This window comes from Pteropus alecto, unplaced genomic scaffold (assembly GCF_000325575.1).
Source record: "Pteropus alecto unplaced genomic scaffold, ASM32557v1 scaffold131, whole genome shotgun sequence".
Lineage (NCBI taxonomy): Eukaryota > Metazoa > Chordata > Mammalia > Chiroptera > Pteropodidae > Pteropus > Pteropus alecto.
In genome coordinates this window covers 13,680,726-13,706,658 of record NW_006434709.1, presented here as the reverse complement: position 1 = coordinate 13,706,658, position 25,933 = coordinate 13,680,726, and the positions used below count along the sequence as shown (strand labels likewise).

General features: G+C 43.6%; 1 protein-coding gene across 1 annotated transcript in view; it reads left to right on the top strand.

Annotated features, from left to right (window-relative positions):
• The window catches only part of SPTBN1 (spectrin beta, non-erythrocytic 1), a 93,219-nt gene extending 67,292 nt beyond the window's left edge, over positions 1–25,927 (top strand). Inside the window, 15 exon segments of the mRNA XM_006927044.3 lie at positions 3,398–3,488; positions 8,348–8,494; positions 9,365–9,616; positions 10,934–11,158; positions 11,629–11,718; positions 11,895–12,176; positions 12,847–12,977; positions 14,079–14,283; positions 14,670–15,044; positions 19,340–19,584; positions 20,805–20,943; positions 21,685–21,769; positions 23,602–23,798; positions 24,935–25,046; positions 25,763–25,927. Of these exon segments, the coding sequence (XP_006927106.1) occupies positions 3,398–3,488; positions 8,348–8,494; positions 9,365–9,616; positions 10,934–11,158; positions 11,629–11,718; positions 11,895–12,176; positions 12,847–12,977; positions 14,079–14,283; positions 14,670–15,044; positions 19,340–19,584; positions 20,805–20,943; positions 21,685–21,769; positions 23,602–23,798; positions 24,935–25,046; positions 25,763–25,914 (2,728 nt within the window). The 3' untranslated portion in view covers positions 25,915–25,927.
• Positions 25,928–25,933: the final 6 nt, after the last annotated feature.

Here is a 25,933-nt window from a genome sequence, read left to right as displayed (position 1 = left end):
CTTCTTAAAACAGTGTGAGAAACAAGAATTGGGCAAGGCATTCTTGACCTAGAGAAAAAGAATTTCCTTTTAATCCTGATGCTGAATTTCTCATTGTTTTGTAAATGTGATGCCCCATGTTCTTCTGTATTAGATGCACACAGCTGGTGTCCTGAAGGTGGGCTTGGTCGTTGGGGACACGTGCTTTCTCTGTGTGTTTATACGTTCCCTGGCGCTACAGCTGCAAGGAGTTGCTGAAAACAGGTGATGTCGTCAAGACCGGAGACTCCTCGATGTGGGAGACCATTTCAGCAGCCCTCTGTTGTGGCTTAACCTTCCTTTTGTCCTTGACTGAAAGCCTGGGCTCCTGAGGTTACAGAGCCTCCTTTGGATTTCTGATTTAAAATTAAAAAAGGAAAAAGAAAAGGAAAGTGGATCCTGTACTGTCGCTCCATAAGTATGTGAAAGATAGAAGAGGAGGGGTTCTTCCCATTGGCTGCTGTTAACTGAATTCTGGTTTCACTTCAGTGTCTCTAGAGGCCTCAAGATCTGAAACTGACCTCAGAGAATACTTTTCTGTTATAAATTATACAGATCTGTGAGTTCCAGGTGTTATAGGGCACAAGCTAAGTAAATATCTGAAGCTTCAGAAATAACCTCTGGTTCAGAAACGTTCTGATGCTCTTGTGAAGCTATTCTCATAGAACACAAAATCATTACAATGTGCTTATGTTCCAGGAATCTTGTCAATTACGGCACAGTTGTTGAAATGAAAAAGTACTAGAACAAAGACATTGACTCTTAACAGATGTGGGTGGAGTGCAAGGGGCCTTTAAAGTGTTTGTGACTGGGTGGAAAGGAGCCTGCTCTCCGAGCCTGTCCCTGGCTGAGCTTCCTGGCTCAAAGGAAAATCCCAGCCACCAGGAAATCCCGGGAGAGCAAGGAACAGTATCTAGCTTCATAAAGCCAGACCTTATCTCACACGAGAAACAAAGCTTAAAATTTACCAGTCCATTTCACTCAGGTACCTGCAGTTCTCTACTTTTCATAAGAACCAGAGTTAAATCTAGCACCTGCCTCGTGATGAGGGAGCTTTTGAGTCTTGTGATAGGGGTAGGAGGTGAGAGAAGAGATTTAACCTTGCCCCAAACAAAGAGCACTCTTAGGACTGTGGGAAACTACAGCCAAGTTTTACAGGTCTTTCCCTTTAATTAAATCCACGTTCCAGCTTTGAAAGGCTCTCCCAAGTTTCACTTCCCATGAATGATTTCGGTCGCCACTAGTAAACAGTTAAGCCACACTCACTTTACTCGAGGGTTTTCTGAGTCAGCAGCAGTCTCTGCTGCCTGCACAGCTGTTTTTCACTCCGCAGAATGCATCACTCGAAGGGGCCGTCATTATGCCCTCCTCGCAGATCTTTGTCATTTGGACATGGGGCCCTAAGACACCATTTGGCTTTTCCCTTCTTCATGGCCCCACTACGAGAGAAAGATTACCCAGTCCGATGTCTGTTGGGCTCATGTGAGACTCGATTAGCTAAGAAACACATTCAAGATTCTTTCTGGTTATATTTCTCCTTTAGTGATTCTTCTCAGTGGCCCAAGTTGTTTTTATTTCTGTCATTTCCACATCCTGTTGTAACTGCCAGTATCTGTAAGTCTTCCTTGTTAACATAGTGCTTACATGGGATGCCGTGGAAAGGAATAGGATCTTTTATTCAAGGCCTTTGACTGATGACAGGACTCTTGCATTTTGTCACTAACTGCAACTCACATTACCTCCCTCCAGAAGATTTGCTTTATTGTCAAAAGTTCCTACCAATAGTGACTGGAATTTGAGAATACAGCACGAGAAGAACTTCTCTTGAAATTCCTTCCCCACTAACATTTTTAGATGACTAATTCTTTAACCCAAATTTTCCCAACAATCTTAAAAAAAATTTTTTTTTTAATTTTTGGTCTCTGAGGATAGTAACGAAGTAAAGGAGATTGGCCTTTATTATTGTTATAAAAGCAATAGAATGTAAAATTTGGGGGAGGGCTCCTATCTTTAATTTCATCTGTAGCACATGCCATTTTAGTTTCTCTTTTTAATCTCTGCCTTAGAGTTTTATATCACTGAATTATACATACGATGCTTTCATTTAGCATTATGTAATAAGCATTTTTCTATCTTTGCATTTTGCCTAATGGTATAAGCATATTAAGATTCTTTTTCCAGAAGTTATGGAACCCCTTTCAACTAAAAAAAAAAATTTAGAGTCATTATCTGTATTTAGCATGTACCCGACAGTCTTGTTTCCATTCATGTTAACTCCTGTTGTTCTGTAGTCACTGGTACCTATAGGAGCAGAGGGCGTTTTCCTCTGGTTCCCCAGGCAGGTAACAGCTGCATTGCCGTCACTTCTTGTTCCAGCGCTCACTGAGGACACTTGGCGTTACTGTAAGATCTTTCTTGCTCCTGAAGAGGGTTCTTTAAGAGTCAGTCCACAGCAGGTGCTCACGGCGCTGCTCCTTCTCATTGCTGTGGAGAATCCAAGTCTGTGTCCTTCCTCATCCTTGCCGTGGAGACGGGCGAGGTCGGACGAGAGGCCTTGTCCTGGCCCGTGAGCGAGAAATTGTTTTGAGAATCAGAATGAAAAACTCAGAGCCCTCCCCATTGGCACTCTTCCTTTACCTTTCAATACCCTTAGGCCGGCTGGCGTAGGTTATGTCAGGGGATGTCAGGGGAACTGTATTATGGCAATGTTGTGTGATTCTCAGAGTGCGATAGCTCTCCTGTTGCAGGGGGACCGTTTAAAGTGTTGTGCTTTAACTTCTTTAAACCTCGGCTACCCTATTTATTAATGAAGAATGGGATTAGGTAGGTAGATAATCTCGCAGGTCTAAAAATTTTTCATTCCCGGTTTGTTGTTGTTTTTGGTGAGTTTTTCTCAAGATGAGAATCTGCTTATTAGGAAATGTTAATTTAAAGTCAGTTACCTGATTTATCTATATTTTCTTAGTCATGTACATGTTCTGTCACTCAACGAGTTTCTTGAAGATATGTCTCAAATTCTACCATGGTGCCTAAAATGGGGACTTGTATGCAAGCTTGGGTCCCCCCACTCTCTCCACTCCCCACCCCGCCACCCCCAGCACCAGATCAGGAAGGACTGAATTTATATGGTTCATTTGACTACATCTTCAGCCTGTCGTGTGGCCTGTACAGGTGTTTTGCTCTCTTTTGTACCATGGCTTACTCATTTGGAAGCTGCTAAATTCTCTTGTTTATCTTGTCTCCTTAACATAATTGAAAAGTGTAAGCAAACTGTTTCCAGCACATATACAAACCCAGGATAGAGACTGAGTTGTGAAATCTGTGTTTCAAGATTCTCTACTTCCTGTTTAAAAAATTATTCTTGTTATCATTATAACAGACATAGGAAGAATCGTGAGGCAGCCAGTGAGCTTCTGATGAGATTGAAGGACAACAGGGATCTTCAGAAATTCCTGCAGGATTGTCAGGAGGTATGTCTCCCTTTAACCTCTCCCTTCCTGGTTTCTAGCAAGAGCCAGCCAGCATTTGGCAGAAGAGCCCCTGGAATTACAAAGTTAATTGAGGTTATAAATTAATATCACATGTAATTTTCAGGTGAGGCAGTACAGTACTTTGTCAGTTCTCCGGCCTACAAGTTACCACTTAGAGTAACTAGATTATTATGATCTGGAACATATAGTCTAGAACTGTGCTGTCCATTACAGTAGACAGACACTAGTTACATGTGGCTATTTCATTTTAAATTAATTAAAATGAAATAAAATTAAGAGCATAGTTTTTCTGTCTTACTTAGCTGTATTTTAAGTGCTCAGTAGCCAGCTGTGATTAGTGGCTGCCATACTGGACAGTGCAGACTTAGAACATTTCCATTGTCGAAGAAAGTTATACCAGGCATCGATATCCTAGAATATTCTATAACCGAAAAACATTTGTTAGTTTAATTGTTTGAAGCAATGTACATTCTTTCCAACGGAATGGAAAGAACTAAAAGGAACTGGCTACCCAGGTAAGAAGCACAGATTTAAAACATATATACTGAGTTTCTTTCTTACTTAAGACTTTCAAATATCCATCTTTCTGGCTCCTTAGATTTGTGTGTTATGTGCCAAGAACGGTAATCCTGACTTCAAATTCTGAGTTTTAACATGTGGTGTTAATCTGATGGTTCTCATACTACTTCATGCTCCCCTGATACATGCATAAACAAACTTGGAAAACTAAAATTGGCCAGAAGAATGCAGTTCTCTGTAAGCCAATTGGAGAAAAGCATCTAGCTGACTTCACGTGTGAGTTCATGAGCACATCGTATTTCTCTATCTGCCAGAGGACAATGGAGTGATTCAGTCTTCTCTGGTTTTTTTAGGCTAAATTGCTTCAGCGACAAAAATGGATTGAAGAATATTCAAGTGAAGCTGCAGAGACCTTGGGTGGGGAGAGGGATAAAGGGTATGGGGTAGGATCAGGTTTTGTGCTAAGAACGTGACTCAAATCATCACAAACACTTTGCACGCAAACATGTGGCTGTGTGTCAAAAGAAATCTGACTCTAATAACAGTTGTCGTGTTAGACAGTCTGTCACAGAAGCGATCTTTCACGTCCATTAAACTGCTGTCATACTGTGAATCTTGCAGTGTGCTCCAGCAGCTAAACCTTAATTTAAGAAGGGAAGCCCTTAAACTATGTAGTTTAGGGTCTGTCTGTTTTCAGCACCACACTGATGAATCTAGGTCTCTGAGGAATTTGCCTGGAGCCAGACAGGCTAAAGACAGGAGTGTCTCTTCAAGTGACTTCAGGCAATAATAATCCATTTCAATAGGCTGCTCGCTTAAAGAGGCATACATGTCCCAAGACCGAGCAAAGAGAAGAGCAATGTGATCTAAAGTTAGCTGTGTGGAGTTGCATGTTTTGTTGCAGTGAATACCAAGTGGCCCTTTGGCATTGGAGGGTAAAAGGGATCAGGAGATGGTTGCAGCCTGGGCTGAGCCTTTCACAGATTGGAGGTCCTTGTAGGACCCTGAAGTTTCCCCTGAAGCACCATCAGTGACTCTTTTTAACCTCAGTCTATATTTGAGGAGGATGGGGGATCAATGGGATTCCATGCTCTTGCTTAAAGGGCAAGTTAAAGAGTTGAAATTCATTGACTTGACCCTGGTGAAACCTGGGCTAAATTTGAAAAGAAGAATGCCAGGAAATGAGCAAGAGACTGAGCCCAGGAGAAACACAGTTGAAATTTCCAGCCCATTTTGCATTCACAGAAGTGTGGATTCATAGATAGAAATGAGTAGAAAAAGTAAGGCAATAAAATGATAGTCCTTTCCAGTGGAATCCCAGCAATTAGATCTTCCACATTGCCATTCTTGGTTACAAGAAGTCCACTCCGTACTACAACAGCAGTGACTACATGCCTAGGGGGTTTAGTCTTGTGTGATTTCCGTTTAAAATATACAGAAAGGTTTCAGCTGGGTTTTTTTGTCCTGGAGTTGATTTGCAGGTCTCCTTGTGACTGTTCTGCCAAGTCATCAGAGTGTATCTTTTCGAAATTTCCTTGTGCCTCCTAAAGTTGGTACAACCACGTTATCTGCTGGGAGTATCAGATATCCCATATCAGCATATATAGTTTCCACATAGTGATGAAATTTAGGTCAAGTTTGGGTGTTTCAAACCTCTTGGAGTACAAGTACAAGCAAAGGGATGTTATGTGTTATTCCTTGGCCATAAACTTTCTGTCATTCAGCCACATTAAAATACTCCTCTTTTAAGCCAGGGTTTCTGAGAATGGAGTTTGTGTATGTTTGAAAATCTACGTATTTTTCTGGTAGATGTTTACAGAGATGAGATTTAATACCATTGCTAGCTGTTGGTATTCTTCAAGGTCTAAGGACTCCAGGTTGTCTCTCTGTCACATCCCTTTCCTCATGGGCGCCTCGACTGGAGGAGGCATGGGTTGTGATACTGCCATTGTGGCCACCCCGCCCCCATAAACAATGCCTGGATGGGGAAGCAGCAATATAGTGGGAATGAACAGGGGTCCACCTAGTCCTAGTTATATTTGGGGGGATACAAAAAACGTCATAATTTTAGTAGTGTTATTTTAATGCAGTATCCTGAAAAAAAATGAATGATTTAAAAGGTACTGTTTTTCTGTCTTATTCCCTCACGCTATACGTCATGTTTTCATGTTTTCTGAAGCTGGAGCTTTTTTTTTTTTTTTTTTTAGGGAGGGTGCTATAACTGGATGTGTGTGGTGCAGGGATAGTGAGTTCAGTGCTTTGTTTTTAGCCTAATTCAGTGATCAAAGCATTTGTCATATCCTTTTCCTGTCTGCACAGTGTTCTTTTCTGCAGGGAATGAGTATATTCTTAAATGACCTTTGTTAAATGCCCACAAATAATAACTGTAGCTCTGATTCCAGAATGCTGATGAAGGGCTGATGAACTAGCAAGTTCCATAGATCACTTTCATTGTTCTACATCCCTTGATGCTTTAATCTGTAGGGTGATGTGTTCAGCAAAGAACAGATTTATTTATAAGCCTCTGTTTTTTATGTAGCTCTTTTTTAAATCTCTCTTGGGTAGGTGATTATGAAGAGTGAAAATATGTGAATGTCCTTGATACTTTGGATAAATGCCTTCTATTGTGTTTAATATCTCTCTGTCTCTCTCTCTCTCTCTCTCTCTCTCTCTCTCTCTCTCTCTCGTGTGATTGTGTGTGTGTGTGTGTGAAATACAGGGGAAATTTTTACCATTTTGTTTCCTTTTAACTTATTTTCTCCTTTGAATGAATGCCCATAGCATTTCAGATTTTAGCTACTTACATTACTGAAAAGTAATTCTTTTAAAGTAGGAAATTTAATGTCTCTTGGTACGTAGTAAATTTATCGTTCTTGCTTACAAAGAGCTTTATGAGATTTACTATTTTTTCCCCTCAATAAAGAGTGACATCAAAGATCTTGCAACTTTTTGCTTTCAGTCCCCACCCTCTCCCGTGTGATAGGCAGATAGCTTGAGAAAGGCGAGATGGTGCCGGAGATCCGCCACGTTCAGAGCCGGGGTCTTCCCGGGACCTGCATCGTCCTCCTAGATGTTGTTTCCATGGAATAGGCTTTCTGTTGTTTAAGCGCGTTTGTGGGGAAGCCTTTCCCAGCAGCATCCGGGATACACGGGAACGGCCTTGGAAGTACTGATGCTGTGAGGGTTCCTGTTGGCTCTGTGCACCCTTCCTAAACACTTGGAGACAGGGCCATGGAGTGAGGAGTTCAGGTGCAAGTTTGTTGTGGCAGCGACTGGTATAAATGTGGGCTTCTCATGGTCTCACTGGAGAATGGACACCGTCACTGAAGACATTTGCTTTGGTGCAGGTTGACTCTATAGTCCCTTGTGTATCTTCCTCCTGGACAAACAAGAAGCTCTTCATGGCTTAGCACTGTGTATGGGGTAGGAATTAGCACCCTGGCATGGCGAACTGCAGGCAGGCAGTGAGGAGCCAGGCAAATTGGGATGAGAGCCAGCAAGAGAAGTGTGTCCAGAGCCCAGGACTGGCAGACTCCCAGCCCGAGCCTCATGGAGAAAATTCCCTTCTCAGATCTGTCAGCGGCTGGCAGGCTTGGTGAAGCTTTCCAAGTAGTTCAGATCCAAGTAGACACATTGGATCTTAAAATCAAGTCCTATGAAGTGTTCTATCTAAGTCTGAATGGAAGGCCCTTTAGAGAATTAGTGGCCATAGAAAAAGGGGAGAAGGTGATTCACACATGATGGAACCATTAAGAGGGAGGGCATCATTGTTACCTTACCCCTATGATGACTTATTTATGCTTTTTGGCATTCCCATAGATACACCATGAAGGGGAGGGACAGATAAAAGAGGAAGATTTTCGGTCGTTTTGTGATAGAACTAAAAAAGTAAAAAGAAAACCAAATGAGATGAAAGACAGTCATGATTAACATAGTATATCTGGCACAAATATTTGGAAGAGAAAGAAGATTGTGACTTGGACTGGTTAGGGCAGAATTTTAAACACAAGCCTCTCTTGGAGGAAGGTTATTTAAGAGTGCCAAACAGTTTGAAAGCTGGCTCACAGAGTTTTCGTGCTTCTGGATTTAATGTTGGATACATAGTTTGGAGCAAGGCTCAGGCCAGCTTCCATACAGTGGAGATACCTGTCTTGACGGGTCAGAAGTTATAAAGTAAATATTTGGTTGTCTGTTGACATAGAAACATGCAGTATGTATAGTGTGACATAACACAACTCTTTCCAGGCAGAAAAAGGGCTAGTGTCTGTGATCATAATCTCTGAAATCTTCCTTTCTCCTCCACCCGCCCCCACCCCCAGCTGTCTCTATGGATCAATGAAAAGATGCTTACAGCCCAGGACATGTCCTACGATGAAGCCAGAAATCTGCACAGTAAATGGTTAAAGCATCAAGCATTCATGGCAGAACTCGCGTCCAACAAAGAATGGCTTGACAAAATCGAGAAGGTGAGTTAAAATGTTTGATAACTTTTGCATTTCTGCTGTGTGGGCACAGTGAGAAAATGAACTGGTTGGAAATGAGCTCCTTTTTACTTAACCTACCTTCTAGAACACGAGAGTCGTAGCTGGCCACATACAGAAGGTCCCAGCTCACTTACCAGTCTCGACTTCAGCCCAGCTGGAGAGGGAAAGGCAGGCAGAAGCCCCACGGGGTGGTGCGAAGTCCTTGATTTATCTTCTCATGAGCACTAGCGTTCAGGTTCCATTGTGCACATGATAGACTATGAGCCCCTGGGCGGGGTCCCTACTCTCTCGATTACATTACACGTATAGGACTGTTGCAGGCTAATGAGGTTCAGGTGCACAGAATTTAGAAAGAGTATGTATTTTTAAATTTCTTTATTTTTCTTGTGTGCCTACTATATACTAGGCACTATAATAATTTAAAATGTGTTGTTTCAGCATAGGGAGATTTGGTGCACCATAACTGACATGAATATGACGAAGTTTCCGATCCTCCCTTCTCTTCCTTCATACTTTTTATGTTGTTTCAAACTCTTAACAATTAAAAAAATGTATTACGGTCTTTTGTGGATAGAGTGGAAAGGATGAAGTCTTAGTTTATTAGCATTAGTTGAAACTATTTCAGCATGCTGAAATCACTTCTTGCTGGATTCCCGTGAAAGCTGTGTAGTGTGCATAGAGTAGGCCATTGAATAGTAACTTCACGTGGAGAGACTGTGTGTATGTGTATGTGTGTGTGTGTTGAATGAATGGGTAAATCATAGGTCAAATAATCTTAGGTTTGTTTTTCACAGTGACATTCGTTCTCTGGCAAACTATTTATTTATAACCACAGTGGTTTTTGTTTTCTAGGAAGGAATGCAGCTCATTTCAGAAAAGCCCGAGACGGAAGCCGTGGTGAAGGAGAAACTCACTGGTTTACATAAAATGTGGGAAGTCCTTGAATCCACCACCCAGACCAAGGCCCAGCGGCTCTTTGATGCAAACAAGGCTGAGCTCTTCACCCAGAGCTGTGCCGATCTGGACAAATGGCTGCACGGCCTGGAGAGTCAGATCCAGTCTGATGATTACGGCAAAGACCTTACCAGTTAAAGCAACAGGCAAGTGGGCAAGGCAGACACCTACGTGGGCCTGTTCCTCTTTCACTGCTGTAGTGTTAACTCATCCACTGTGTTCTGAACCATCTACCTTCTATGTGAAGGGATTTTAACCCAGCAAAACGTTTGCTCCAGTAGCATCATGGGACATTACCAGATTCAACCAGAAAGGAACAACATGAGATGTGTTAGGTGTTTGTGCCCGGGAATACTTTTTTTTTATTATCATCTTAGTCGATGGATAGTACCATCATTTAACTAGAGCAAATATTCCTTTCATTCATTTATGCAGTTTACATGAAGGAAAGTAACCATGTTCATATACTCTGCTGTAGAACATCTAGGTATGCGATAGTTCTTAGAGTTCAGAAAATTATAAACTATAATTATAAATTACTTCACATGTATGAGAAAACAGCTCCAGTGAGGTTGAGAAAGCAAATCAGTGGCAGAATCTTCTAGTGGCTCCCCTGACCAGTTTGCAGGGTGTGCAGCCAAATCCCAGGCCCAGCCGCTCTGCTCAGAACCAGTCACTACGAAAGCATCTTTGCCGAGAACCTAGGCTTGTTTCTTCATCTGGAGTGACACCTACTCTTCCTTTGCTAAATGATTTGGTCCCTCTGCTCCTCAGGTCATGAGGTGTTAGGCAAGGAGTGTTTTTCATCGGTGGTTTTTTGTCATAGCTGTTTACCTCCCCTACCTACAAAGGGAGCCAGTTTGTTCCCAGATGCAGCCCCCTTGTCTCCAAGCTGTCAGAGTATGCAGTCTTCTCGGTGTGATGTTTCCAGAGTGAGACACCTCTGCTTTCCATTTTACTCGTTTTCTTCATGTCAATAAATAGCATGTTTTCAGCCAATTATCCAAGTATGTAAAAAGACTATTTAGCGTTCTGAGTGAATAAACTGAGGGAAGATGATAACATTAGCTATCCTTCTTGCCTAAAAGAACTGACCTCAAGGCTTTACTCCTTCCCTAAACTGGTTTCCAGCATTGTTATGGCTTCTGAACAAGCAGATGAAAACTGTCCTTTCCCCATAATTAATTCTTCTTTCCCTGTTATTTCTCTCCCAAGGTCCTGGATAAACTTGACTGTTGCTCTCAAATTTAAAAATCCTGGAAAGGGATTTTGTTTAAATTGGCTGATGGAGCAAAATGCTAATTGATAGTTTGATAGATGTTAGGAACCATTTCATAGGCTGTCCACTGTATAAATTTATATTCTTCAGTCTTCCATTTTAGCCAGTGCCAAAACCAAACATTTTATGGGGACCATCTGTGTTACCCTCGTCTCTGGTGTGAAATCTGGTCTGTTTCCTGCCCTCAGATGCTGGAGAACCAGATGGAGGTGCGGAAGAAGGAGATCGAGGAGCTCCAGAGCCAGGCCCAGGCTCTGAGCCAGGAGGGCAAGAGCACTGACGAGGTGGACAGCAAGCGCCTCACGGTGCAGACCAAGTTCATGGAATTGCTGGAGCCCCTGAGTGAAAGGAAGCATAACCTGCTAGCCTCCAAAGAGATCCATCAGTTCAACAGGGATGTGGAGGACGAGATTGTGAGTAGACCCTCGCCACACAAGTGGCGTTTTCATAAACCTCCTGGCCTGTCCTTCCTGGAAGCCCGTGTTCTCCCTTCTCTGCCTGACTCACCTTGTTGCCAAGCTGAGCTGTCAAAGCTCATGATAGATGTATTCTCAGGCTTCTTTCCCCCCCTCACGTGAAATGCAACTCCATTTTTCCGTCTGGTTTTCTAAAGATATTCTAGTGTTTTAGTGCTCCAAGAGGAGTCATTTCAAAAATAAAGAATGAGGACTCACAAAGAGCCCAGCGTTGAGGATGAAGTAAGGTGTGGGAGACTAGCCCTCGCCCTGTGGGAGAAGGGCTGGCTCCTCGGCGTCTCTTCCCCGGGGGGATCGAACACTCACTCTCTCAAGCTGGCCTCCCTGTTGTCCCCTGCTGTACTTGTTTGAGTCAAATATTTCTTCTTTTTGAGCGGTCCTGACCACTTATTTCCAATTCTCTCCAGTTGTGGGTTGGAGAGAGGATGCCTTTGGCAACTTCCACGGATCATGGCCACAACCTCCAGACTGTGCAGCTGTTAATAAAGAAAAATCAGGTAAGCGTTTCTGCTTGGGCTAGCTCAGTCTGACAAGTAACTGCTCCAGATTATAAAACAGAGAACGTGAGAGAGCTTTGAAGGCTTACGATTTCTCCTTGGCCCTCACAGCTTGGCATAAACAGTGTGTTGTTGCAGTTTAGCAAGCCTTTTGTGTGTGTTCCCTGCTCCCACAGACCCTCCAGAAAGAAATCCAGGGGCACCAGCCTCGCATCGATGACATCTTTGAGAGGAGCCAGAACATCATCAGCGACAGCAGCAGCCCGAGTGCGGAGGCCATCCGGCAGAGGCTCGCCGACCTAAAGCAGCTGTGGAGCCTCCTCATCGAGGAGACGGAGAAGCGCCACAGGCGGCTCGAGGAGGCGCACAGGGCCCAGCAGTACTACTTCGACGCGGCCGAAGCCGAGGCGTGGATGAGTGAGCAGGAGCTGTACATGATGTCTGAGGAGAAGGCCAAGGTGAGGGAGGAGGGTTCTGGCTCCAGAGGAGCCTCAGACGCAGCCCCCGAACTTGTTTTCTGCTGGTGCCTGTGTCTGTGTGAAACATCTCATTGTTGTCTTTTGAGTATTATGGGGTCACCATGGTGCATGACAAAGGTCACTAAAATCTGACCGTGGTTTCCCCTTGACAGAACTTTCTTGTCTGAATGCCAATGTGTCATTAACAGTTGGTCTTCCCCGTTTTTTTTTTTAATAGAAATTTGCCAGAGTCCTTCTTGCTCTCTAGTTATAGGATTGCCAACTTTTACAACATATGAGATGCTTTTGAGACAAATTGGATGTATTTTTAGGTTTCCAGAAGGCTGTCGTGTACATATCTGTTAAACTGTGAAGAGTTTTCAGCCAGCCAGTGTATACTTGGTGTCCCTCAGCTCTACTTCACTGCAGAGGGGTCTCAGTCATTCTTCAGTCCCCTCATGTTGGTCTTTCACAGAGTCTTCCCACAGTCCAGTCCATATTGACGCTCTTGAAATGCCTGTGTGTTCCACTGCGCATCTCATACTTCTGTTGTTTTTTTTTTTCTTTTCGATGATCCTCCTGCCCCACCACACTGTCATTCTATCCCTCTTTAAGGTGGTATTGGGCTGGAGGAGATGGCTGTGGTTGTGACAGTCCGCTCTCTTTGCAGGATGAGCAGAGTGCCGTCTCCATGTTGAAGAAGCACCAGATTTTGGAACAAGCCGTGGAGGACTATGCAGAGACGGTGCATCAGCTCTCCAAGACCAGCCGGGCCCTAGTGGCCGACAGCCATCCTGAAAGGTGGGTGCCGTTTTGTAAAGGTGAGACCAGGCTAAATATCTCCTATAGTCAAGGCCCTATTGAAAGATTATTGGTGTCATGAGTCAAAAGTATGGATTGATTTACACAGATACAGATTATCAAAGCATCTATACCTTGGGTTGAAAAAATCTTCAGTTTAGAAAATTACTAGTTTTAAGAGCAGTGGGAGACAAGAACACATGGACCTATAAAATAAAAGGACTCTCAAGAAGAACCACATGATACCACCTCCTAGTCTTACATATCAGGTCCTTAGAACCCCTTAGGAATAAAAATAAAAATTAGAAATGAGTGAGTGTGTACGTCTCCCAACTACATACTGCGTTACTGTATTAACTCCAGTGGCAGTCATTTTAGGCTTTCTGTGTATGTAGCTGCCTTTTATGATTTAGAAAGGAAGGGGATCGGCTTTGTGCAATATCCAGGGCAAGTTGCAGATGAGGTCAACAGCTGTGTTGGTGTAGGGGGTCTTTCGGGTGTTTGTGGTCAGGATTCCATGGAAAGTGACTTTCCTGGTCCCTAGGGATAGGCATCGACAGGCCCTGTCTGTTTCCATCCCTGTTTAAGACAGTCATACTGGGGGGAAGTGAGAGGGAGGGACAGGAACACAGCACACCCGGGACCCACAAAATAGGAACATCAGGGCTCTCCTGGCAGGGAAGTGCATACAGCCCAGAGCCAGGTAAAGGTGTGTGCTAGACGAGGATATCATTTGTCCCTTTGGCAGCATGGTACCCAAGAACGTAAGGCGGCTCCTGGATTTGGCCTTAACGTTTACTGTCAGAGGAAACCCTGACTTGTAGAGCCGGTGGTGCAGAGTTAGCGCCTTTCCCCTCCCTCCACCACCAGGCAGGACGGCCTTCAGCCTCAATTACTGTTTTGTTTGCATGTTGGCTCTTCGTCACTTGAAGTTGAAGTCAAACTTTAGAGTTTTTTAGGCCCAATAGGTTAACTAGAAATTCCCTTCATGAAATTTTGTATAATAGGCTCTCTTGGCATTTCCACCTCATTTGTTTTCACCCTGAAGGAAATTTGACATTTAAGGTCTTTTTCCCCCCTACTGCCCTCCTCCACTTTCAGTGAGCGCATTAGCATGCGGCAGTCCAAAGTGGATAAGCTGTACGCAGGTCTGAAAGACCTCGCTGAAGAGAGGAGAGGCAAGCTAGATGAGAGACACAGGCTGTTCCAGCTCAACCGGGAGGTGGACGACCTGGAGCAGTGGATCGCGGAAAGGGAGGTGGTCGCAGGGTCCCATGAATTGGGACAAGACTACGAGCATGTCACGGCAAGTACTCCAGGCAGAGCCTGAGCGGTTGTGCAATGAGCTGTGGGTGTGGAATGCCATTTGCATTCCTTGTGAGCAGATAAAACGCCTTGGACTCAAATCAGAGGTCATGGGATTTAGTTTCAACTCCATTTTTATCACTGGGCAACCTTGACTTAGGCTGTTTAGCCTCTGTGGACCCCCTTCTCTAGTAGTAAAAGAGGATGGAGCCCCAGCAGCTTACTCGGCTGCTGCAAATAAGAAGGAAGCCTGATAAAACGTTTTAGAGCTAATATCTGTCAAGTCATGCCATACTACTTATTTTTTTCCAAAAGATATTCTTGTGATCAAGAAATAAAATCTTCATAATAGTCTCATTGATGTCTTTACGCTCATCTCCATTTCAGATGTTACAAGAACGGTTCCGGGAATTTGCTCGAGACACGGGGAACATTGGGCAGGAGCGCGTGGACACGGTCAATCACATGGCAGATGAACTCATCAACTCTGGGCACTCGGATGCTGCCACCATTGCCGAGTGGAAGGACGGGCTCAACGAAGCCTGGGCTGACCTGCTGGAGCTCATTGACACGAGAACGCAGATTCTCGCTGCCTCCTATGAACTGCATAAGTTCTACCATGATGCCAAGGAGATCTTTGGACGCATACAGGACAAGCACAAGAAACTCCCTGAGGAGCTTGGGAGAGATCAGAACACAGTGGAGACCTTACAGAGAATGCACACCACATTCGAGCACGACATCCAGGCTCTGGGCACTCAGGTGGGTGGGGGAGCTGCCCAGGGTGGTGGGAGGTTTTCTTTCCATAGAGAGTCTTTGTGCATCTCTGAGAATCTTTCCGTTCCTTGGCTTCTCAAAATGCACCTCAAAGAATGGTTGAAATTAAATGCGTGTGTCTGCGTGCACACACATTGGTATAATGCTGCATTTGGGAGAAGTTATTAGTCCATAAAGTTATGTTTGTCACATTTGCAGACGTTGTTAGATGAACATCCTCGTGATTAAAATAAAAAAACCAAATGGACACACAAACACTTGCAAATTATAGGTCTTCTCAATAGGAATTTGTGTTATTGTTAGCATGTGCATCCAGAATAATTTCCAAAATAATGCCTTATTATTTTCCATCAACCAAGTTCTGAGTTAGATATCTGAAAAGAGGTAAAAGAAGATTCTAACTTTCTACTATGCCTGTTCTTTTTCACCCCCAGCGTAAAACAGTTAATGCTAAGACTTTGTTTAAAAGATGTTTGGCGAAGTGGTGATGATATATCAGGAAGAATCTGTAGTATAATCACTCCGTAAGCCGCTCTCTAGGTTCTGCAGTTTTTCTTATTTTTTTAATATATTTTTTTTAGATGAAAAAAATTGTATCCTTTTTCCCCCTACATTTCATGGTCCTAGAGAAAAACCCAGTTTTATTAAAGATAACAGCACCGAAAAAAATCAGGAGTTTTGTTCTTGTCTGTTAGGAGCACACTGATAATCTAGTGCAGGGGTTTGCAAACTTCTGTAAATCCCAGATATTAAATATTTTCATCGTTGTAGGACCTCTGATCCTTGCTGCAACTACGCAGCTCTGCCACTACAGCATAAAGCAGCCACAGACAATATGAAAATAAAGGCATGGCTGTGTGCCAGTAAATCTTTATACAAATCAGGCAGCCCAGATTTAGCAGTGGGCTGACCCTTGATCTTTGCCTCATCTTTACCATTCTTTGCTGTGCTTTGGGGTTGCTTCTCTACAGGGTCTACCTTCACTGCCGTTGTCCACTCAGTTCACCTTGATTTGCCACTTCTAGAAGCAGAGGGAGCTCACAGCTGGAGTTCCATTCAGATGGAGTACTGCAGCTTTTCCACCAAGGAGGTGGAAGGTGTCAAGGGGATATTTAAAAGTGATAACATGGAGTGGCTAAGGGTCTGCATCATGCATAATCTAAAAGAGCCCACCACACATTGTATGGTTTCCAGTATTTCCTTCAGAGCTGGTGGTCTTTGCAGCTCTGTGTGAAGACTTGCCATTCAAAAGCTTGTCAGCTTCGTGTTCAAAGGCTTTCACTGCACGAGAGGTCCTGGAGCACCATATGAATGCATAAGGGACCATGATGATGCGGTCCAGATGTGCGGTTAGGGCAGGGGCAGACTCTGGTGTGAATTAGGACCCACCACTCTGTATTGCTGCAAGTTAAATTTACTTCTCTCAACTTCAGTTCCGTGACATATTGAGAATTGAGATGATGCTTGCAAAACATATGCCATAGCAAGAGTTCTGTGACTGTCGTCTAACCATCGTTAGACAACCGGAGCTTAGGGGAACTTTCAGAATGCCTAGAGGTGGAGCTGGAATACTTACCAGCAGCGGGTCTTTACTCTGCACCTGTAAGGTCATTTATTTCTAGAATTTAAAGAGAAACTGGTATCTGTGGCTGTTTTATATTTTTAAATTTCTTCCTGTTTTATGTAAAGCACATAACGTATTAGTAATGCCATACATGTACAAAACGTGTAACTAAAAATATGCACATATGGGGGAAGATATACTCAATCTTCATTTACTAATAGGCTGTGTGATCAGAGTCTACAGACAACACTTATTTTGGATGACAGGAGCCATTAGATGTCTGTGAGGGAATCCTCGGGTATATACCAAGTGATTTGCTTCCTTGTTTTGTCATTAAATCCCTTCGCTTCGTGAGGCTCAGAGGGATGAGGGAGCCCGTCGAAGGTCTAGCAACATCCAGGGCCGGAATGCACTCCCACAGGCCCAACACCCTCCACCTCGCCGTACCTGCGAGGGTAGGCCATTTCCACCTGTGAAAGCGTATGTGTCCCTCCTGCAGTTATTAATTCAGCCAGGTTTATTATAACAGAGCATAAGGGAAGGCTCTCGGTGCAGGCTTCCAGTGCTGGTGGTGTTTCCTCCTTGGCTGGTTTTATTCTTGCTGCCATCCTGATTCACCGCCGTTCTCTGCTCTTTACAGGGTGGTAGGACATGAGGAAACAATATGATATTTGCACCAAATGATGGTCTTCAGTGATTCCTCAGATCAGTAGTTAACTTGTGGGAATTTTTACTTTTGCTATCCTTTTCTACCTTGCTTTTATGTTGTAAGAGCAAATTTAAAACAGCCAGAGGCACAGAAAAGTTTTTTTTTTTTTTTTTTTTTTTTTTGCTTGTTTGGAAAGATTTGTTAGTTATATAGGAGATTTGCTTTTCAAATAATTCCCTAGGAACTTGCTCGTTGTGATTTGGGTTATACCTGAGCCATAATTAATATTTCCAAAAGTCTCTTAGAACATGGACATCACATTTACCATGGAAAAGAAACCCCACTGATGATTCTTTGCATCTTTTGCAGGAACTTCTTTTCCTTACTTACCACTACCTAAAATCCTTTTGTGTAGTTGGGGTCAGTGTCATCTCCCCTCATCCCCTTTCAGCCCACCTACACCCCACACTTGGTCTATACCTGAGGATTCCCTCACAGACATCTGACGGCTCCTGTCATCCAGGGCAAGTGTCATCTATAGACTCTGATCACACAGCCTGTTAGTAAGTGAAGGTTGAGCGTATATTTCCCCAGATGTGTATATTTTTAGTTACACATTTTATACGTGTATGGCATTATTAATACATTATAGGCTATATATAAAACAGAAGGAAATTCAAAAATATGAAATAGCCACGGATTCATTTCTCTTGTAAAGGCATTTCTTCCCTTCTGTCTTTCAAAATAAGGTGAAAGCCTATTCTTGTTTTTCCTCCTTTTTTACACAGAAAGTAGATATTATGCACACTGCCCTTTGCTTTTTCTACTTAGCCATCATCTCAGAGCATTTTGCATATGAGTACACAGAGCCTTTCCTCATTCTTTTTATTTTTTAAAATTTTTTAAATTAACTTTTTTTATTTTTCAGTTATAGTTGACAGTCAATATTATGACAGTCAGTATTAGGTTCAGGCGGACAGCATAGCGGATAGACGTTTACATAACTTAGGAAGTGATTCCTCCCTGCCCATTTTTTTCCATGACTGAATAGGCGCCTCTTGTATGGACATTTGCTTTATTTCCCATCTTTTTGCTTACATAGACAATGCTGCAATAAATAACCTTATATGCATTTCATTCTCCAAATGTGCAAGAGTATATGTTGGACAAGTTCCTCAAAACGAGATCATAAAATCAAAAGGACTTAACATGTATAATTTTGATTAGTACTGCCCGTTTGCCTTCTGCAGGAGCTGTGGCCTGTTGTCCTGTCAACAGTGACTCAGCCCACTGGCAGATGAACCGTCCAACTTGAAGTTTTGATAACTCATAGATGACATATTAGAGTATTTTCATGTAACATCTTCTCATAAGGTCCATTTGCATTTCCTCTTCTACAGTTTCTGAAATTTAAATTTTGAAACCTGGCAAGTTAAAATTTTACCTTTGACGTCAGTCCATCTTTTTCAACCACATTAGAAGCCGCATTTTATGTTTTTCAAGTTTTAATGTCCCGTTGTGAGTGCTTTTACAGGTGATACGTATGTTGTTTTCAGCAATATTATCACGTCACAATGGCAAAGGTATTTTCACAATGTGTCCATGACAATTTTTCATTCATGATAAAAACATTGTCTTTACCCTGAAGAAGCAGATGAGGTGTTTTTAAATGTTTTAGTATATCTGGATAGATACCATGTGTTTTCCGTGTCATCCTTATATCCCAGGCTACCTCTAGGGGCGCTTCCCTGACCAACTGACCAAAGTCCTCTCCTTGCCTGCATTCCTTTAGCATTTCATTTGTTTTATCGTTCGTGCAGAACTTGATAATGTGGTTGAAGACGTTTGTAGTAAACTTAGGTTTTTGTGACTTGCATCTCCCTGATGAAATTGTGGGCTTCTCGGGGGGCAGGGGCCCCGTTATGACTTAGGGTTCCCATTAGTGCACAAGCAGAGCAGTGTGTGGCGCATGTGAAGGGAGCGATGGGCCCACCTCCCCACCCCGCCGGTGGAGAGAAGGCAGAAAGCCCCACGTCTGACCTCGCTGTCTCCCCGCCAACTTCACAGGTGAGGCAGCTGCAGGAGGATGCTGCCCGTCTGCAGGCAGCCTATGCAGGTGACAAGGCTGACGACATCCAGAAGCGGGAGAACGAGGTCCTGGAAGCCTGGAAGGCCCTGCTGGACGCCTGTGAGGGCCGCAGGGTACGGCTGGTGGACACAGGGGACAAGTTCCGCTTCTTCAGCATGGTGCGTGACCTCATGCTGTGGATGGAGGATGTCATCCGGCAGATTGAAGCCCAGGAGAAGCCAAGGTAACACTCCCGGCCCTCCGGGCAGGAGGAAGTGCAGCTAACCAACCCTGAGTAATGCACGGATGGGGTCTTCTAGAAAGAACCGGGGGCCTCGCCTGAGAGCTTCGAGGCCAGAGCCAGATGGGGAGGAGTTTGGGGGAGCGGCCACCACTTCCTTGTCTCCTGCACTCACTTGTCAGGGAATAAGGGGTCCAGTGCTATAAGGCCCTCCCCTTTTTTTGCCCCATGTGCCACACCCACCCAGGCCCTCCTGCCCTCATCTGCGGAGCACATCAGCCATGTACCTTGGGTACCACTAGCTCTACCTCATCATTGGGATGAGCTGGCTTTTCTGAGTTCTCTGTATCTGTTAGATTAAAAACCATTCTGTCCCTTTTCATAGACATTGCTAATGGTGTCTCTTAACCTTTAGCATGTGCTTTAATGGTATATTAAGATGGTTATTTATTAGTTATTGTGTATCTTCTCTTGGCTGTGTTTCATGCAGAGCAGTAAAGAGAAGCTAATGGATAAACAAGCAGACACATATATAACTTCCAGTTCACCCCTGTCAACTCCAGTTCTTACTGTAATTGAGAAATTAACTTCACCCTAAGAAAATAAATGTTTTTTTATATATATATACATATGTATATATATATGTGTATATAGCGCAACTGTATTTCCTAGATCAGAACTTTCTAGTTATAGATTTTAATCCATGAGAAGCTCTGTGCTCTACCAGTCATTGATTTCTAAGCTGGTTCTCGCTCTGTGTGTCTCTTCATGTCTGAATAAGGAAGGGATGTCAGTTGCTGTTTTGAACACACATGTCCTAACTTTTGGCAGCTAACTCATTGGGGTACAATTGGAGGGTGTCCCTGTCGATGTCTCTATACCTTCTTGAAGAGAGTCTGAATTGCATTGCAGAATAAAAGTTTGAACAGAAATTCACTGGTTTTTCCAGCATCTGTCTAGCACTCATTTTGAATTATTCAGGCACACACTCCCCCAAAAATGAGAGTAGCTTCATTCTAAATGTTTTGCATAGCTGGTCCTGAATTATACTGTCATCGTGCTTTAGCTGCAGTGGCCCATCCTCAGCTCATACTGAATTAGAATTTAAAGCCAAATTGTATCATCAATAGTTTCCTTCAAATTTAATTATGTGTTTCAAAATCTACACATTTATTTGAAAAGCTTGATCTCCTAAAGAGAGAGTATTATTTATCTCCTTTTAGGGATGTGTCATCTGTTGAACTATTAATGAATAATCATCAAGGTATCAAAGCTGAAATTGATGCTCGTAATGACAGTTTCACAACCTGCATTGAACTTGGGAAATCCCTGTTGGCAAGAAAGCACTACGCATCTGAGGAGGTAAGGTGCCACGTTGCTTTGGGGCCACGGGGTGAGTGCAGCTGGTGTTAAGATATAAAATGACTTCATTTTGTGAGTGAGTGAGTGTGTGTGTGTGTGTGTGTTTACATTTTTATATACCTGTGCACATGCTTATATATATTCCCTGTGTGTGTAGAATAAGATAATTGCTCAGACGCTAGGTACAGAGCCAGTAAATCTGTGGCACAGCAGACAGCTTTTGAAGGCCCTGAGTTGAGATTTTGTCCTTGCTCACTTTCATCAGCAATCTTCTCAGGTGATACCTCTTCTCTGTCACGTGCCCTAGATCAGTTTGTTCTTTAGTGGGTTGTTGCTACTTCTAGTTATGATGATAATAACGAAGAGATAAAATGGTTAGTCTGTGTGTGGCTCTCATCAGGGGATTGGACGTTCTCTCATAGAGGTCAGGGGTCTGCCCCTCCCTCTCTTACCTGATGTTTGCCAGAGGGAGCCCCCAAGTCTGGATGGGGCTCAGGGCAGTGTTGGCCTCCTCGTGACAAAACTTTAGGTGGAACCCAGCCTTCCTCTCAGCACCCCCTGCTTTTCTCTCCTCTCTAGTATGCAGCTAGAGTAAGCGGTCCTTAGATATTTCTTGGCTTGGTGGTGATCTCTATGAAAAATGTATTTTTCGTGTATGGAGTGGCCTATCAAGGGGAAAGAAAACTGGGAGGATATGGTACATTCTATTAAGATGTTCCTGGGGTCCTTCTATTTTCACAGATCAAGGAAAAGTTACTTCAGTTGACAGAAAAGAGAAAAGAAATGATTGACAAGTGGGAAGACCGATGGGAGTGGTTAAGACTGAGTAAGGACATACTTGGTTTTTCTTTATTTGCTCTTTCTGGGTGTTCATTGAAAGCATGCAAGTTTATTTTCCCGCTTTAGTTGATTTGATGTGGTATTATCACTTACGATGTTTGGAGTTCTCTGTTTGTTTGTTTGTTTTTTAATGTCTTCTCTCACCATTTCACACTAGGTATTTTTAAGTAGTTCCCTGTGGCATATTTATTATTTTTTGTTTTTCATCTTATGATCGATCTCAGTGTTGTAACTGGGATTTGGGTGTTCTTTAGGAACAGCATGGGCATGACAGAATTTGGTGTCTGTCTTGGAGAGTACGGAAGCCCCCTCCTCCAGTTATCTTTAAGAGTTATTCCTGTAGTCAGGAAGGTGGAAAGTTAGCCTGAATAGGTCTTATGTTTGGTGCTCTTTAGTAGAAGGATAAAACAAAATAAAAGCTAATAACTATAATGGTTTTGCAGTGAACTGGGGCATTATCCTAAGTGTTTTATGTATTTTTCTGTATTTATTTCCCACAGTGACCCTCTGAAGTAGATCTTTTAATCTCCTTTTAATCTCCTTTTATAAAGGAATATGTGAGCTAAAACAAAGCTTAGAATGTACAGTATTAGAAATGCATTTAATAATTGGTATGAACACTGAAAGTAGCCCAACTCAAGCATTATTTGCCATACTTTGCCATTCTGTGTTTGGGGCTCTGGGTTCTGCCCTCAGACACCAAGAATGCTTACTAGAAACAAAACCCAAGGGGCCTTTTCTAAAAGGTGTGTAAACAACCTAGTGAAGGCACCTCACCTTATTGGGCCTAGAACCTTCTTTCGAAAAAAGTCCCACTTTTGACCAATCTTTGGATGAGGATTTGGTCTGTAAATTTTGAGAATTCCTAGGGCAGTTTCAATTTAGTTCAGCAAAACCCATATTACACCCCACTGTGAACTAGGCATAGTGAGGCGACAAGTCCCTAGTACAGTGGTAGCCTTTTCCTTGTGGCCATGTCTGGGCTACCAAGGTGATGAAAGGAGACAGCCAGTAGCTCCTGGGGGCACCGATACTGCCCACCGTCTATCTCTCACCCGTAAGGCCCCAAGCATTGCTGCTGGAGGTGTATGACAGTTAATGTTAGCACAACGCCGAGTCCTGGCCTGCCGTCTCACAGCTGCGGTGGACATCACGCTGTTCCCTCGCGTGTGGAGGAGCAGAATGTGTACAGCAAAAGCCTTAGCCCTATAGTGCTCCCGTATCCTTCTCCCCTCTCAACCCCTACCCTCAAAGAAAAGAAACAGAACTACAACCGCAGGGTGATTTATGAATGCCTGCTTCATCGGCGCAGTCTGGTTGGTTGCGTGTGGATTGTGAATTACCGAGCCCTGAGGCTTATCTCACTCACGTAAGGTTGAGTGAGCAGACTGTACTTTCTTAGCCTGCGCTGCCCAGTGTGATAGCCTCTGTCCACATGTGGCTCTTGAGAACTTGAAATGTGACTGGTCCAAATTGAGGTGTCCTATAAGTACTAAATACACATCAGATTTCAAAGACAGAAGAAAAAAAAACTAAACCTATTAGTAATGTTTTTATACTGCTTACAAGTTGGAAATGATATCAGTTTGATATATCAACTTGTCTAAAATATGCTTTTGAAATTGATTTCACCTTTTTTCTTTTTAGTGTGGCTACTAGAAAAGTTAAGATTGCAAGGGTAGCTCATGATACGCTTATGTTAGACAGCCCTGATATAGACTTTAAACTAGTTGTGCAGACAGCTGCCACCAGAGGGCACTGCCTTCCCTGACTGCCAAGTCACTGCTCACCAGCTGTCACCCTTGGTCCCCTGTGCAGTTTTGGAGGTCCATCAGTTCTCAAGGGATGCCAGCGTGGCCGAGGCCTGGCTGCTCGGACAGGAGCCATACTTGTCCAGCCGAGAAATAGGCCAGAGTGTGGACGAGGTGGAGAAGCTCATCAAACGCCACGAGGCTTTTGAAAAGTCTGCAGCAACCTGGGACGAGAGGTTCTCTGCCCTAGAGAGGCTGACGACGGTAAGTGGCTGCTGGACGCTGAGGTTCTTGGCCTGTTGGTTCTCAGGGGCAGCCTCTTCCTCCTGCTCGCCTCCCAGACCGGAAAATCCATGTTATTACTCTGTTTTTAAAAACAGTAAAGATCTTCCTGAAATTGGTGACTTTCTTGGCATAGGACCTGGAGAGACTATCTGGGCTGCCACCCCTCAGGCATTTCCTGAGCACCTAGGTTGATGATCACTGATAATAGCTTCTTGCCTGGGAATTGACTGATTGGGGTTTGCTTTTCTCTTTTGATCTGTTTTTTCTCCTGTATCTCATAGAAGCTTTGATTTCTTGGGAGCATACCCTTATAATTTTCTTCAGAATTTCAGAATTAGAATTCCTAGCACCATAGCTTGATCCTAGACCACTGAAAAATCTCACCTTTCCTGATAATCTCTTCTGTCAACATAAAGGCCTTACTTAGAATGGGGCCTGTTCACTGGTGTTTTCTTTCCCAAGACACTTGCACTCCTGGTAGAAAGTCCGTTCTTTATGGTTTACAAAAAATGGTGTTCTTTCTGATCTCTGCATTCTGGGGACTTAAAATGTACCTGCAAATGTACCTTGTGCTAAAATGGAATAATTTTTGTGCATGCATATTGTTCACGAAGTGGCTTAGTTTTAATTAAACTATTCTGTGGCTTTTTTATGTGTTGTTTGGGTTTTGGCTGAACACACATTGCTACCACAGCACAAGAAGCCTCCTGAGAATTGCTGCAGCTCTGTCTCAGTGACGTTTGAGCTCTGATGGGACGTCTAGCATGGACCCTCATGCTCAGTGCCTTTCTTCTTAAGCAGAGTTCAGACCTGCGTAGTTCATTTAGAGGTTAAACCCAGTGTCCCTGGGGGCATAGAGACAACTCACAAGAATTGTGCCAGCCCATGAAATAGACTTGTTTCATCACTCAGGTCTCTGTGTCCTATAGTTCTGAGTTGTTGCTGCAATTCCTGAGACCCTGATACCGTTTTACGTAGGTCTTAGAGTTTCTGGTTGGCCAGTGTGCTCTACTGTAGAAAATTCAGGCTGGAGGACTTCCTGGGTTTTCTAGAATGCTTTTCCTAAAAGAGGCAGAGTTTGGGGCTCTGCTGAATGTCACCATGTTTTTCCTCAGTTGGAGTTACTGGAAGTGCGCAGACAGCAAGAGGAAGAGGAGAGGAAGAGGCGGCCACCTTCACCTGAGCCGAGCACGAAGGTTTCTGAGGAGACCGAGTCCCAGCAGCAGTGGTGAGTCACTGAGTTGCCCCTGGAGTCTTAGCTTTAGTGGCAAGTGAGGTTTAGGGAGCATCTTTTCTAAGCCTGTGCTATGCCGGGCCTAACCACATGTCCTTCCTATTAATTACTTCTGTAGAACTTTTCGAATCTGTATAGTCATTCCTGGATAACATTCGAGAGCACTGACTTGTCCACAGTCACATTGCTGTGTAGGTGGCAGAAGTGGAATGTAGACAGTGCCCTCTCTGCTGTACCCATGTGCCTGTGCACACACTCTGAGAATGTCCATACAATTAAGTGGATGCAGTGAACCACCCACGTGTCGGGCCAGTGATTTTATAGTGATGCTTTTTGAAAGTTTTGGGTGATTTTACATGAAGGACAGAAATTATCCTCTCTCTCTGAGAGGCCGATTATTTTGCTGTGGTAAGAGCTCCATGACAACCCCTGCACTGCCTTTATGGGACATGCCTGCAATCTTATTCTCTGTCTAGAGTTGGTTTGAAACACTTGGAAAGTTTTTTTAAAAAGAAATTAAATTATGTAAAGGAGGATTGCATATGTTTTTCTGAGAGAAAGCTTGTGATAAGATTGACTGATGTTGTTCTCCCCATGTACTCTTACTGTTTTTCTTTCTCCTCTTCTCCTTTTCTTTCTTCTTCCCCATCCCTTCCCTCCTCTGTCCTCTTCCGCCCCCCACTCCCCCGCCCCCCGCCTTTATCTAACCGGGATACTTCGAAAGGAGAGCAAGTTTCCCAGAATGGTTTGCCGGCTGAGCAGGGATCTCCACGGGTTAGTTACCGCTCTCAAACCTACCAAAACTACAAAAACTTTAATAGCAGACGGACAGCCAGTGACCAGCCTTGGTCCGGACTGTGAAGTTCACTACCATTTGTCA